The sequence below is a fragment of the Anser anser genome (assembly GCF_964211835.1).
Source record: "Anser anser genome assembly, chromosome: Z".
In the NCBI taxonomy this organism is placed as follows: Eukaryota; Metazoa; Chordata; class Aves; order Anseriformes; family Anatidae; genus Anser; species Anser anser.
Window position 1 is genome coordinate 73,820,393 of NC_139723.1, and position 15,789 is coordinate 73,836,181.

The 15,789-nt window shown below is 36.5% G+C and overlaps 1 protein-coding gene and 1 long non-coding RNA gene across 3 annotated transcripts in view; one reads left to right on the forward strand and one right to left on the reverse strand.

The window, feature by feature from the left end:
• C9 (complement C9) overlaps positions 1-15,789 on the forward strand; it is a 21,071-nt gene continuing 5,282 nt past the window's right edge. The window contains exons 1-8 of one of the 2 annotated variants that reach the window (XM_083818442.1): positions 1-156; positions 6,066-6,183; positions 6,891-7,038; positions 8,383-8,530; positions 10,250-10,388; positions 11,661-11,879; positions 12,930-13,170; positions 14,415-14,543. In XM_083818442.1, the coding sequence (XP_083674568.1) occupies positions 71-156; positions 6,066-6,183; positions 6,891-7,038; positions 8,383-8,530; positions 10,250-10,388; positions 11,661-11,879; positions 12,930-13,170; positions 14,415-14,543 (1,228 nt within the window). In that variant the 5' untranslated portion in view covers positions 1-70. The remainder of the gene's footprint in view (positions 157-6,065; positions 6,184-6,890; positions 7,039-8,382; positions 8,531-10,249; positions 10,389-11,660; positions 11,880-12,929; positions 13,171-14,414; positions 14,544-15,789) is intronic. The other variant, XM_083818443.1, reaches the window with a different exon arrangement.
• Positions 9,343-15,789, reverse strand: part of LOC310890041 — a 22,498-nt gene continuing 16,051 nt past the window's right edge. Inside the window, exons 2-3 of the long non-coding RNA XR_014576977.1 lie at positions 10,696-10,828; positions 9,343-9,814 (exon numbers count right to left, since the gene is read on the reverse strand). This is a non-coding gene — a long non-coding RNA (uncharacterized lncRNA). The remainder of the gene's footprint in view (positions 9,815-10,695; positions 10,829-15,789) is intronic.

The window sequence follows — 15,789 nt, forward strand, 5'->3', positions numbered from 1 at the left end:
AAATAACAAACAGAACAAATAAAGAGTTTGCAAATTCAGTTTCAGCATTTCTTTCCTACTCAGATACAAAATGAGAAGCATGCATGTTATCCTGCAGCTAATATTCATATTATGCAGTTTAGAGGTGTCTGCCTCACTTTCGGGAGAAAGCAGAAGGTAAGTGTCTTCAGTTTTCTATAGTTGTCTGTGCTATTATTTTTCTCCAACATAGCATAAGCCACCAATGTAAACATTTCCACTGGCAGCTTGCTTATATATTCGGTGAAATCGGGAACTTCTTTCCTTGAAGATTTTTTTTTTTCAAGAAGTTAAAATGGTTTATCCACTTCACTTATTTTGCCATCAATTACATTGATAGCTGTTGAAGCTATATTCTTACTCTTATATTCTTATAGTGAGGGTGGAGCTCAAGCAGCTTTTTTCCATTATGTGCTGAGTGTGAAAATATAGTACGATCTCAATCATTATATTATTATATGCACAATTTTATGCTGATAGTATTTATATTAATATCTCAAGTCTCCTAGACTGCACATCTCTAATTCTTTGGAAATATAGCCTTTGGTTTTCAGTATAAACATCACTAGAAGGAGGAGGACTGCAGGCTCAGTCTCTATGAAAATATCATTTGAAAACAACTGAATAGCTACACAACGAGAAATAGCTCTGACTAGTCTATATCTCACTTATGAGAATAGCCAGTACTAAGTGGTGTAAGAATGTAAGTCTTAATAGCCAAATGTACATTAAGAACGAATCAAGGTCTGCCTGCTTTAAGACTTAAATTGTGGTATGTGAAGTGTTTTGTGATGACATGAATGCTGTATAAAAAAAAAAAAATGTTGCTTCTTGCATGAGTGTCTAGGCCTGAGGCTGGATACTGCTATTGATGCTTGAAATACCCGAACAGACTTTGCAAAAAGAGCCTTCAAAACCATAAGGCTTTATGTTTTTCCCTTCTTTTTGATGATGGTTAATTGGGCATCCAGATCTAATTAGAGCACAGCTTTGATATATTCATCTAGAAATAATCCAGCCAGAAGATAAGACTATTACAGCTTCTGAAGCAGGCAACATGGGCCAGACCATGCAGCTGCAAGATGGCACTAGCAGCCACAGTTGTTGTATCATAGAATATCCCGAGGATCATCAAGTCCACCTCCTGGCACCACATAGGTCTACCCAAAAATTCAGACCATATGACTAAGAGCACAGTCCAAAACAGTCCAAAAGCTTCTTAAACTCCGACAAGTTTGGTGCTCTGACTATGCCCCTGGGGAACCTGTTTAAGTTTACTGTCATGTAATGCTATCATGGCTTCAGTTACAAGGGAGCCATGACTTCTTTGTTGGTCAGTTCTAACTATCAGACCAACCCTCTTTCTCAAGTCATCAGTTTTTTAAATGATGGATTGAATAGCTCTATATTTTAATGCACAGATCAACAATAAATCAATGAGGATGGTTGGCTTGAAGCTGCCAATAAAGTATTTTGCAATCTAAGAGAGGTGAAAGCAATTTTTGTGTACTGATTTTGAAATGCCTTTTTCTTTCAAAAGACCATTCTTCCATTCCTCAAACCTTCCCAGTGATGGGTAGCACAGAAAGTATTTTGATTTCCATACTTGTCTCTAAAATTCTTGCTCTGATTTACCACCTTCAGTGACACTCTTAGAAACCTAAATGCTTTCTTTTCTTTGATATTTAAATTGCATGCCTCAACATCTCCTGTTTCAGCATGACATTTCTGTAACATTTTCTCCCTGGGTTTAATCATAGAATCATTCAGGTTGGAAAAGAACTCTAAGATCATCTAGTCCAACCTTTAACCTTGTACTGACAAGTCCACCTCTAATCATACTGCTAAGTTTTACATCCTCCAGGGATGGTGACTCAACCACTTCCCTGGGCAGCCTATTTCAATGCAATGCAATCCTTTGAGTAAAGAAATTTCTCCTAATATCCATCTTAAACCTCCCCTGGTGCATCTTGAGGCCATTTCCCCTCATCTTATCACTTGGTGCTTGGGAGAAGAGCCCTATCCCTGCCTCACTACAACCTCCTTTAAGGCAATTGTAAAGTACAGTAAGGTCTCCCCTGACCTTTTTTTTCTCTCCAAGCTAAACAACCCCAGCTCCCTCAACTGCTCCTCATAAGACTTATTCTCTAAAAATGAGGGAAGTGGATATAATGTGGAAGTGGAAAAACTCAGTTTTCCTAATGTCTGTTTTTCTAAACAATGTTGTTCAATAAAATGCTTTTTCCATAGGTGTCCATTTGAATTTCCAGATCAATATAGACAGTGTTGGCATTTCAGAGTTCATGATGCTCACTTGCGATGACTTTTTTTCTGACTTTTTTTGTTTTTCCTGCTGTAAAGTCAAGTAGATCCAAAACCTCAAAGCTGGACTTGCAACAAATGCTGTGAACCTTGTGTCCAAATCTGGAGGAGACCAATATGCATGAATACTCCATACGTACTCACTCAGAATGAATATTCTTGCAGAAGTTGCTAGGCTGAGTTTATTTAAACACCTCTGCTGGCTGAAATCTCAAAGACCACCATCACCTCTGGTTTGCAGAAAGGCAACTGAAGGCAAAACTTCAGTTTGCACTGAAAAGTTCAACTTGGCATTTCCTGCCTGTTTTGTTGTTGTTATTATTATTATTATTACTATTATTATTTTATTTTTTATTGCAGACTCAAAATAATGTTTTATAAGAAACTTTGTGAGAATCCTTAGATTCTATATTAGCTTGAGTCTGATCCCTTCTGTAGGTTCTACTCATAGTTATTGCTCTTCAGGGACCATTCTTAACTTCTGCAAAGGGTTTTGGCTGCATTTTTAATGTAATAAATGTTCAGAAATGCATTTCAACATAAACTTCTATAATACCTTAATGCTTGGTTATTGTTAGGAGTAAGATATCCAGGTACTTATAGAAATCCTACTAGGTGTCCCAATATATCTTTAAGGTCTAGAGTCTGAGGGTTCCAACTCCTATCTTTAAGAAAAACTTGTCAATCTTTTCCCCAAAATGCTAGAATAGGTGGTGTTACTCTTTGAGATTTATAGTCTCACATCAGTAAGTACATACAAATGCTGTACTTGTAGATATAGGGAAGAATAAGACAATTCTTATCCATTTGCCAGACCACTGAGTTTTTGTTTCTTCCCTCTGATGATGTTACTGTCATGCAGAGTTTTGAAAAATATGTAATAGACAATGCTTTGAAAAACTGCTGTACAGTTTTCTACTTATTATGAAGTTACAGTAAATTGTAGTATAGCTGAAATATTTGTAAGATGAGCTAATTGCAGGCAAAGAAATTGGTTTTGAAGGTGCTAGATGGCAGCTGGGCTATATCAAACTTCAGATATCTTATGACTTCCCAGAAATTCATAGAACTGTAGAGTTACGGAAAAGTCTAGTATGGAAGGGACCTCTGGAGATTTGGTACAAACCTTCAGCTGAAAGCAGGGCCTTGGTTTGGGTTATGTAGGTGTCCTGACAAGCATTTTTTAATATTGTCAGTGAGAGACATTCTACCATTTCCCTGGGGAAGCTATTCTAATATTTAATTGTTCTCTTGGTAAAGATTTTTTTGTATTCAGACAGCACTTATCCTGAAGCAACTTGTGCATGTTGCATCCAACTTCTACCTTCTAGGAATTTACCCCTTCTGTAGAATTTTCAGTGAGATGAGATATACGTATTTTTCTTTCTTTTTTTTTTTTTCTTCCTAATTTGAGTTATAAATCTATTCTTAATGTAGCACAAAGTAAGTGTGACCGCAGTGCAGCTTCAGGTGGAATTATTTCAAGTAGGTCCCCTAGACTGAAATGTTTGTCTTACATATGTAAGCATGCATACTTAGTCAAACTTTGAAGTACATGCACCTTCCAGAAAGTTTTGGGATCTGTAAACCCCAACAGCACTGGAAAAATAAAGTTTGCCACTAATTAACAACATGAAAGTAAAATAAAAGGTTCAGAGTAAGAGTACAGTGATTGATCTAATCTAATTGCTGAATCAGAGCAGAGACAAGAAAGGAAAAAAAAAAAAGAAAGAAAAAAAAAGTCTGTTTCTGGTAGTGACCGTTACAGTTTGATCCAAGAAAAGTAGTAAGAACAAAGCAAGTATTCAATGTCATTTCCCAAGCTCACAACCCTTTCAGATGCCAACAACAGATTATTGGTTTAGATGTTATTGATTTTGATCTAGAGTCCAGCACAAAGTTAGTGAAAGGGAATTACATATAAAATGTACTTTTCACAAGGTTGGATTTGCATTCTGCACTAGCTACCCCAATTCCTGGTGCTTGGCACACAAAACAGCTTCACACTTCCCTACCAGATAAGATTTTGAGAGGTCCCTATTGCATGGAAAGGATTCTTAATTCTCTGCTTATCTCATTTCTGCTACCCAGAGATATTGAGCATATGTGTGTTTTTTGCTGTCTCCTTTTTTTAGAGTCTCACCTGTTAATAGCAACATCCTCTGTCTCGGGTCCATATATTGCAGGCCTTGGGCTAAGGTTAAGAGTCTTCTGGGAAAATAGTTGTTTAGGAGCAGCAGGCAGGACAGTGGGAGTGTGCATTATAAATACTACCAGCAGCAGCTGCAGTGCCTGTTTACTGCTGGTGTGTGTGACAGTGGAAAGTTTGAGGCATCAGAGCCAGTTTGGGTGAGCTGAGTGTATGTATGAAGGGTTGCACAACTACCCAGTGGCCACCAGGCTGCTTAAGATTCAATGACTGGAAAGAGACGTAGGTCTACTTAGTATCTCAGTAACAGTTTATTGTGTATGTAACCTGAACATACAATAAATAGCACTCAAAAGCTGAACTGACTGGTGTATCTTCCTTGTCCAAACAACAGATTTCTCAATTTTGTAGAATCAGGTTACATTTGTTTGGTTTCTTCATGTATTTGTATGGGGGGGGGGGGGGGGGGGGGGTCAAAGAGTGGAGGGTAATGCACTGCCTGTAACAAAAGCTCATGCATCACATTGCAGGAGCTGCAGATCTGTCAACCAGCTGGGGCCTGGAAAAAAAAGGGTCCCACTGTAGAACAGAGGCAGCAGCATTAACGTGGAGAGGTGCAGAGGGAGAATTGCCTTGCAGTGAATGAATATTCAGCATATAAATGTCAAAATTGGTGTAAATGATAGAGAGTAAAAGTTAGGTATCAATACCCCATCATTCTTCAGCTTTTAGCACTGCTACCTGTGAGGTTAAGATCAGCAGTAAAATACTGGACTTGTTTTTCAGAACAGAAGGGTCATTCTACAGTGCATCAGTTTTTTAATGTCTAGCTGTAGGCACTTTCAAGAAACTCAATTTCTGTAAAGTGACAGCCCTTCACTTACTGAAAGCCAGAAGTTTTTTAGTATTTAAAACTGGACACTAAAATGAACACTCACTCCAGAAAATGAAGGCGTTTGACTGAAATCTAACTGGCAAAGTATTCAACTCAGCAAGCTGAAGAATACTTAGATAGCTAAACATTTGTCTGCTTTTTCCAACTATGTAAGTTAGACAGTTAACAAGTAATACTTTTATTTATGAGCCTTCTTTTAACTCAGGAAAACATTTAAACATTTATTTAGACTTAAGGGCAACCCCACACAGCTAATAGTTGAGAAATTAGAAAGATATATTGAAGTACTATACCAATTTGAGATGTGCTGCTGTGCCTTTGTGTTTAGCTTTAAGTATGCAGAGTATAGCCACTGTCTGAATAGGGGAACTGCAGATATTCTCTGTGTATTATTGGTTGATTCTCTTCAATAGCACAACCCACCAGAAGTATGAGTATGCATAATGATCTAAAAAAGGGGAAAAAAAAGCAGGCCGAGTAAATGATATTTTTTTAAAGTGTAATTTTAAATCAACAAAGAACTTAGGATTAAGCAGTGGTTTATACATTTTGTGTACCAAGAACTGCTATAAAAGCAAAGGAGAAAACAACTTGAAAGTGCTTCCAAAATATTGGTATATGGTTTAAATGCAAACTCAAATGTTATTTTAGTGTACTGCCCTGGAATGTTTTGTTTGACAGCTCTTCAGAAAAAGCTTTCCACAGGGAGACAAGAGAACTGAATTCTCCATATCCAATAGACTGTAAGCTGACCAGCTGGAGTGAGTGGGGGCCCTGTGACCCATGCACCAATCAAAGGGTAAGCTGTAGTTGGAAGTCTTTGTAACAAAGCAACAAAAAAATTAATGTTATCTGTCTGCTTTTTAGTTGTGGGAAAATATGATATTGCAACTCCTCATATTGAATGTTTGTGATTTGTTGAAACCCATAATCATTTCAGACCTGAAGCCATAACAGTAAGCAAGACTACATCCAGATGTACTAAACCCTTCAAGACCTGTCATTGAAAAAGTTTTGTTGATAGAAATAATATTTTATGGCCATGTAAATGTTTCCGTTTCTGTAAAGAGCATCACTTTTTAACAGACTTTCCCCTTTTAAATAAGAAGCAATCTTTTTAGCAAAAACAGATTTTTGTTTTCTTAGGGGAGTTCTTACAAGACTACCAAAAAATGAAAAACTTGAAAGCATATAAAATGTGTATGGTGCATTTCCTTCCTGGATAAAAAAATAACGGGGGGGGGGGGAGTGAAAAATAAGCATAATAATATACTGGGGGTGGGGGGGGGGAGAGTGATAAATAAGCATAATAATATATTTGCTAAGATACTGATTCGATGTTCCTGTAAATTTACAGCATAAGCTGTGCCTGTGATTTTTCAACCAATAATATCACCAAAGATGCCTCATTTTGAGAAGTTCTAAGTTCAGATGGAAATTCACCAGTTTTTGTATGTCTTCTCTTTTATCTTGAAGCAATATTAAAGCTGTTATTTATATTTCAAGTTTCGTTCTAGAAGTATTGAAAGATTCGGCCAGTTTGGTGGAAAATCATGCGTGGAGACTTTAGGAGATACACAGAGCTGTGAAAGTGACCAAGTCTGTCCTGAAGAAATAGAACCAGACTGCGGTGCTGACTTTCAATGCAATTCTGGTAGGTTTTGTTTTCATACCATCATGAGTTGTGCAATAGTTCAGCAAATCACATCTCACTCAGTTCTATGAAGAAGTTCAACCAGTTTGTGTTGAAGTCAAAATGCTTACACAAAACAGAGTATATGCTTCAATTCTTTTCTATTTGGGGATGATTTCCTGAAGCAGAACATTATTGCTAGGGATTAAAGACAGTCCCGAATGTGTAGATAAGTGGGTTGCAAAGCCATGAGATCGAAAGCATAACATAAAAAATGCTTGAGAAAGGGGTACATTCCTTCCATCTCTCAAAATAATTTGCCTCAGATCTAAATTATTTTCCTGTGTTTTTCACTCCATGTTTAAAAGCTATCCATAGACTGTTCTTTCTTCTAGCATTCCTGTTCCACCTGGTACAGAATCCTGTTTTATGAAAAATCACTGGGATAAAGCTAGGACTGAAGGAATTCTAGCAAAATGGATAGGGAGGCTTAATGACTAATGTGGTATGGTACACGCCAACTGGGGACCAGCAAGTCTCTAGGTTCAAAGATCTTAATTTGTAAAGCAATACAGGCATGGCATATGAATTAGATGAATTCAAGATTCATCACAAATGAAAACAAAATAGAGTAAGTTAATGATACTAAAACTAATCAAAACAGGAAAGGAAAGATGCTAGGTGAATTTTGAGTTCCAAGCTATTGTCAGTATTGTATCTTTCTGGAAAGACCGAGTAGAGAAAGAAAAATTAAAAAGTGTGTCTTTAATTATTAGTTCATAGCCATTGTGTGATACTTACAGGTGAGATAGTTAATATTAACAAGTGGTTTTATTATTATTATTATCTGAGGGCTAAATTTATTCAAATCTTTGAATTCAGTAGAAAAAAAAATCAATCTGTGTATAAACTGTGATACCTGAAGTCAGTAGAATTAGTTCTTCACTGTTGCATTAGAATATCAATCATTATAGTTCATGTTCTACAAATAGTAACAATTTAAGCAATTAAGAAATAATTCTTTGCTGATATTGAAGTAATGTTTTCCTGTATTCTCCTAATACATTAAAAAAATCTAATAATAAAAAATTAATATAGAAATAATCACAAGAAATGATAACTTTCTGCAAATGACAGCAGTTCTCCATCTCAGTAAACTAATAAGCAGATTTATTAGTATGGTGGGTTTTTTGTTTTTTAGGGTTGTTTTTTTTTTCATTCTAAGGAGGAAGAATGAAAATTCCTTGTGAAACTGGTGAAACTATACAAAAAGAAAGATCTCAATGAAGAATAGCTGGGGGTGTCACTTAATGTCCATCTTGGAAAGAATTGGATTCATTCAATAATTTTTTTTTTTTTTATTAGGTCGATGCATAAAGCGACGGCTTGTGTGTAATGTGGATAACGACTGCGGAGATTTTTCTGATGAAGATAACTGTGAATCTGAACCGCGATCACCATGCCGTAACCATGATATCGATGTGTCTGAAGTTGGCAGGACTGCAGGGCAAGGGTATGTAATGAAGGGAAAAAAAAGCAGTATTTGGCATTGTGAAGAGTCTAAGACTGTCTCCAAAGCCAACTGAAAATGCTGGGACACTGGCATTCCCAAAAGAGGAATCATGTTTTCATTTGTATTCAGAAATGCAACATAACTTTCAGAAGAACACCTGACTACTTTTTATATTGTGTACTTGGGGAGGATAAATATTTATCCAGACAGTGAATACTAAGTAAATCAATCATTATGTTAATGTGCAGAATTATACATAGATATTACATGAGTATTTTTAAAACACTTATTATTTCAGCATAAAATATATAGGTATATTTTATATTTATATATATATATATATATGTTTTCAAGTGATACTTAATAAGGACTCAGTCATTCCCCATTACTTTACTAACATGAGCACCTAAAAGGGAGAAAAGTTCCTTTGATTATTTTATACTACAGGCTGCCTTACTGCAACAACACTGCCTGTAGGGTGGGTTTTTTTTAATTATTGTCCTTCACTTCCCCAGATCTTGATTCATTTATAGTTTTTCTCATTAATCTAAGTCGAAAATTGATCTTTCTTTTCTCAGACCATACTGTACATATTTAATTTCAAACAGAAAGAAGGTGTGACATACTGTGCATCTACAAATTGAGTCAAAAGACAGCTATCCAAACGGGAACAGAGGAAAATAAAAGTATACTACAGCACCACCTTGTGTTTAAATGAAAAGGGTGCATCCTGCGTTTCATCTTGGAACAGCACGACAGCATAAGTGCAAAATCTCTGCCTTTGTAGTACGGGGAACTAAGCCAGATGGGCATTTATTTATTTATTTATTTATTTATTTATAGAAGCAGCTACTTTATTATTTCTTTTAAAATCCAGTGTTGATGTCGTCCATGAGAAATGTATAGAGGCACATCTGTGGTACCCAATGCAGACAATTTTGATGAACCAATAACCAGTTTTTGCAGTTAGCTAGGTGCATGTATCAGACATAAACACTGTGCTTCCTGGAAATATTAGAATCTATGAAGGAGTTAGAAAGGCAATAAACAATATAGAATCCCCATATGAGCAGCTATTTTCAGAAGTAATTCTTGTGCATTGGTAGGCAGATGTGTAGAACTACATAGTCAACGTGCCCTCTTTTCAGGGTTTGCAGTGGTTCAGATTTCCTCTCCAGGGAGTTCTGTTACTCCTCCAAGTCACTCCCTGGGAGAAGAGACAAAGCTAGGAGCTGTTGTATATTCCTTCTACATGAATCTTGTGCATTCTTGATACCAAAGTTCCTAACAGCAAAAAAAATAATAATGAGTTATGCAGAAAAATAAATAAATAAATAAAACTTTTAAACCTATATGTAATAGTTTAATAGTTCCTCAAAAATATGTTGTTCAAGAAGAAATGTATATTCCTTCCTTCCATTCGTAAGGTTCTCACTGCAATATCTATCTTTTATTTTTCTGTTTCTTTCTCATGTATGACCATTAAAGTGCTTTACACATATGTAGTATTTTATCCATTACATGAATGAGAAACGAAGAAAACAAAAGATGAGACAAACTGCCATGGTGGAGCCTTATCCCTAAGGATTCAGTTCCACCTCTATAGTATCCATCTCTTACAAAAATTAGGCTTTTCTGTTCATAACACCATTGCTTCCAGACTACATGTGCTGACACCTTCTTTTTTGAAGCATAACCTGTCCTGTATTTCTCTTGCAGTATCAATGTTTTAGGGATGCAGCCAATGGCCAGCCCATTTGACAATGAGTTTTTCAATGGTCTTTGTGAAAGGGTGCGTGATGGGAACACACAGACATATTATCGCAAGCCATGGAATGTTGGTGTTCTCAATTACGATGTAAGTCTAAGTCCTTCTATGCAAGTTAGAATGTTTTAAATGAATCCTGAATCTTGACTTCCTCTCAGAAGGCTTGAAACCTCTTTGAGTAAGTTAGCATCAGCTTTTTAGCCTCATACTTTCAGTAAAGTCCGGAGGGAAACTGGTTATGTTATCATATGCCTCAGCAATTAAACTCAGTTGCTCCAGATAATTTCCCACACATTTATTGTTGCACCTGTGCATAGTAAATGAAAGTGTCTTTCTGGAATATTTACCATATGGTTGGATGATATGCATAGGAGATGTAAAAAAATGAATACTATACCTAATTTTACTGGATAGAGCAGCAATCAAAACATTTTCAAGGACACAAGAAAGACTGCGATAAAAAGGAAGGAATAACATTATGATACTCTGGTGCTCTCTAAGTTTCTTAATCAGTGACAAGTTTCTCTCTCCTGCTGGAAAAAAAAAAAAAAAAAAGACTTTCAATGCAATTCTGTTATATATATTAGTGTATATATCTGTATATATATATTTCATTTGTGAAAAACCCACATTTTAAAATATACACTGCCATTAAGGCATTGTGTTCCTGTTTTCTTCTGAAGACAAGACTTGCTGCTTACATCACATCTGCTCTTGAACAGCATCATCTCTCCACTTAGTGAAGGCTTTTTTCCATAACAGTTTCTGACCACAAATGGAGCTAAAAAGATGCAGACACTCTTGGGAGCCTGGGTCTCAGGAGAGCCTGAATATACAAGGAAACTGCATAAAAACTCCCATGAGGTTCTGAGAGAATCAAGATAAATCAAATTACTGTTTTTTACTGAATCCCATTCTCTAGCTGAGTCAAATTATTTAGAGATTCAAATGTGCATTTCCAATGAAAATTGAAAATTTTCAAGGAGAAAAAAAAATAGTAAAGGGTTAGAATTATTTTATTTTTTCTGTCAAAACATATTTTTTAATTCCCAAATGTCATGAAGCCTTTACTGATACATTTTGTGGAATTATTTTGCTATTCAGATAAAATATCTTCTCTTTAAATTACTCTTTATGTTCAAAGTCAGTTTGGATACATACGAAGTAGACAGGTAGCTGCTTCCCAACTTTAATGCTTCTGTGCTGTATTCACATAAGTGCCTATTTTTTATAATTTTCTGTTGTTGTTGTTTTTGTTGTTGTTCTTGATAAGTAAAACGTGCAACTTCAAAGTGCTACATAGATTTTCCTGTTACTGCCTGTTCTGGCTTCTCATATAACCTTTTCATCCTCTTTTCTAAGACAAAAGCAGGCAAAACCTTCACATCTGAGTTCTATCGTGATCATCTAAAAATGATACGAGAGGTGTACATGGACAAACAAAAAAGCTTCAACGTTGGCCTGTCTCTGAAATATGCGCCTACTTCAGGAAGTAACAAAACTTCTGCAGGAGGAAATTTAAAGTTTCACTATAGCAAGACTACAAATTTAGGATCTATGTTGACTAGATTCACAGAAAGGGTAAGTTTAATCAAGCTAGAGTATTTAATGTAATCATTTTATAAATAGTAAAATTCATACAGTGTTAGCATAAAAGCAGGAAGAGCCCAGGGGCAACAAGAAAGTAAGGGATTTTTGCTGAATGGCAGGAATATTTGTACCTACAAGAATTTCTTCATGGAAATGTAGATGCCTGAAGAATTTTGTCAGTTCTAAGAGCATTTGAGTCAGCATTTTAAGATCCTTTAAATGGTCAGCTGTTAAATTCCTTTTTTATACCTCCTACTAGGCACTGCTGTTAAGGGAGTCAGAGAAGTACTACAGAAAATAATGGGGTTTGAAAGGCATGTGTTTACTTAGAGTCTTAACTGCAACTATTTCACAAGATGTCATGTGTTACAGACAGCAGCTAGGTCCTAGTTTAGACTATGATAAAAATATACAGAGTGTAATGTATGAATATATCGGTTACTAAATACTACAATTAAAATGTATGTATGGGTCACATGCCTTGAAAGTATTTTTTTCTTGATAAATTCTCATTTTAAGACGCAAGGGTGGATTTTTATTTTATTTTATTTTTAATTGGAGTCTTTCATGCTGACAGTCTGAGAATAACAGAGAAGTGATCCACAATAAGAGAGAACGTAGTTCTGCTTTAACTATAAACAAAGACTAAACTCCATCTGACCTCAATAGGCATGCAGGAACAGCTTCTGTTATCTGGCAAGCCATATGGAATTAATTTTCTGTTATAAAAGTCAGAATCCTTAGATATTGTACCTAAAGAGAAGAACTTGTCATCAAATGGATCACAAAGGGCTTGCTGCAATTAACAAGGGGAGACTTCCGCAAAACTGCGATAAATGAAGAAGTCTAAATTTCTTGCCTCTTCCTCGGTTTAAATTGGAGAAGTTTTGTTTCAATTTAACAAGTTCATGTCCAAAATGCTAGATTGAATACCATGTTTAAAAGGGCTGCAGTTTCTTTATAAGTAAAATAAAACAGATTTTCTTGCTGTATTTCATACCAGAATGGTTCTCTCATCTGTTTTCTTCTCCCTGCACTCAGAACCAAACCTTTCTACATGTAAAAGGAAAGATTCAGCTGGGAAGATTCCAAATGCGGAGTCGTGATATCCGTCTCACAGATACGTTCCTTGATGATCTAAATTTTCTGCCTGCTGAATATGATAAGGGGGAATATTTCAAATTCCTAGAAGATTATGGAACTCACTATGCAGCCTCTGGAGCTGTGGGAGGAAAATACGAACTTGTGTATGTGCTGGATAATCATGTTATGTCTCTCTTAGGTATGTGCTCTGTTGGTCTAGCTAGAATATGCAGATTGGCACTGAGTCTCCAGTCATGCAGAGATGGATAAGGATAGACTTGTGTATATACAACACTACTAAGAACAGCACAATTCAATGTGTTCTGCATGTGGCACGCCAGTGACACTTCAAATTATAGAAGTTCAACAGAGATGAGAGTCTCTGTAACTTCCAGTATTATTTGAAATCTGCTTTCTAAGTCTACAGCTTAGAAAACAAAACCTTAAACAAACTTCTTCAAAACATCACAGTAATTGGTGCAATATGATTCACAAGGGGTCCCCAGTGCTTAGGAAATCTGTCAAAACCTTAAATCTAATTTGCTAGTCGGTGTATTCATCTGGAACTCTAAGAGTTGGTGATGGCATAAAATAAGGAATAAATTCAAGTACTTCCTAGAAATTGTGCAGACACTTCAAATACAGTCATCCTCAAATTCATTGCATGGAAGAGGAGAAAGCAGAATACAAATAGGAAGAAGAAAGCATAAACATTTCCAATAGCACCAATAGCACTGAAACTTATCCTCCAATAGTATAATCTCAATAGAGTAGAATAGAATAGAATAGAATAGAATAGAATAGAATAGAATAGAATAGAATAGAATAGAATAGAATAGAATAGAATAGAATAGAATAGAATAGAATAGAATAGAATAGAATAGAATAGAATAGAATAGAATAGAATAGAATAGAATAGAATAGAATAGAATAGAATAGAATAGAATAGAATAGAATAGAATAGAAGAATAGAATAGAATAGAATAGAATAGAATAGAATAGAATAGAATAGAATAGAATAGAATAGAATAGAATAGAATAGAATAGAATAGAATAGAATAGAATAGAATAGAATAGAATAGAATAGAATAGAATAGAATAGAATAGAATAGAATAGAATAGAATAGAATAGAATAGAATAGAACTGAACCGAACCGAATAGTTAGTTGGATGGGACCACGAAAAATCATCAAGTCCAACTGACTCATCACCTCAAGGCTAACCAGAAGTCAAAGCATATTATGTCGGGCATTATCCAAATGGCTCTTGAACACTGACAGGCATGGGGCATCAACCACCTTGCTAGGAAACCTCTTTCAGTGTTTGACCACCCCCATGGCAAAGATTTTTTTTTCTAATGTCCAGTCTGAACCTCCCCTGGAGCAGCTTTGTGCTGTTGGTCACTCTGTCCTTTAATAATCACCTAATTATTTCTGCTTCCAGGTATCAGTGTAGAAGATGTGAAGAAATGTCTTGGGTATCAATTTGATGTCAGTGTTGGATATGACAACATTAAGGGCAGTCTTGAAATGTCCGGTGATAAATGTGGGAAGATCAAAATGCAGGATAAATGTAAGTATATACTTATTTTACATTATATCTTTTGCTTAAGGAAAGGCAATAACAATTTTTTCTTCTTGCAAAAATCAACATAGTTATTGCTATTTATTAGGGAAATGACAGATCGCGTACCCCAGTAAAGGTAAAGCTGCCATAATTCCACACTAGGCTGAGCATGTGTTCCCTGTACATACATGTACAACATACACAACACATCCATAGATATATACATGGCCAAGCTAATCAATATAAATAGAAACACAGCACTCATACAAACACAAACAGCACCAATGGCTTCATCCTGTTCTCCTCACTATTGGATCAGCACAGAGGTCAGTCGGTGGAAACATCACAGAATCACAGAAGGGTTGAGGTTGTAAAGAACCTCTGGAGGTCAACTAGTGCAAACCCCCCTGCTCAAGCAGGGCCAATGGGCCAACTAGAGCAGGTTACCCAGGACCATGTCCAGATGGGATATGAAGACCTCCATGACTTGGCATCCAGTGCTCAGTCGCCCTCACAATAAAAAAAGTGTGTCTGTATGTACAGAAGGAACCTCCTGTGTTTCAGTTTGTGTCCTTTGCCTCTTGCACTGTCACTGGGTACCACTGCAAAGAGCCTGGTACCACTTTCTTTACAGACTCCCTTCAGATATTAGTACACCTTGATGAGATCCCTCTGAGCCTTCTCTTCTCCAGACTGAACAGTCCCAACTCTCTCAGTCTTTCCTCATAATAGAGATGCTTCATCTTTGCAGCACTTCATTGGACTCCAGTGGTTCCACCTCTCTCTTGTACTGTGGAGCCCAGAATTGGAAACACTGCTCTGGAGGTGACCTTAAAGTCACCTGAAGAGAGGGCAAGGTTCACTTCCTGCAACCTGCTGGCAAAGCTCTTCCTCATGCAGTGCAGGATACCATTAGTCCTGTTTGCCACAAGGGCACATTGTTTGCTCATGTTCAACTTGGTGTCTGGCAGGATCCCCAGCTCCTTTTCTGTAAAGCTGTTTTCCAGGTAGTTGGCCCTCAGCACATACAGGTGCATGGGGTTGTTCCTGCCCAGGTGCAGGACTCTGCACTTCCCTTTATGGAACTTGTACATATGTACAGCAGCACAGCCTTCAGGTCTATCAGCCCCTCCTCAATATACATATATAGACTATACAGATACCTCCAGCAGCTGACCTTAGACATTTAAATGACGCAGTAAATGTTCCCTATATGCTTAGTTCACCCTATTTTTGGCACCTGGATATACAA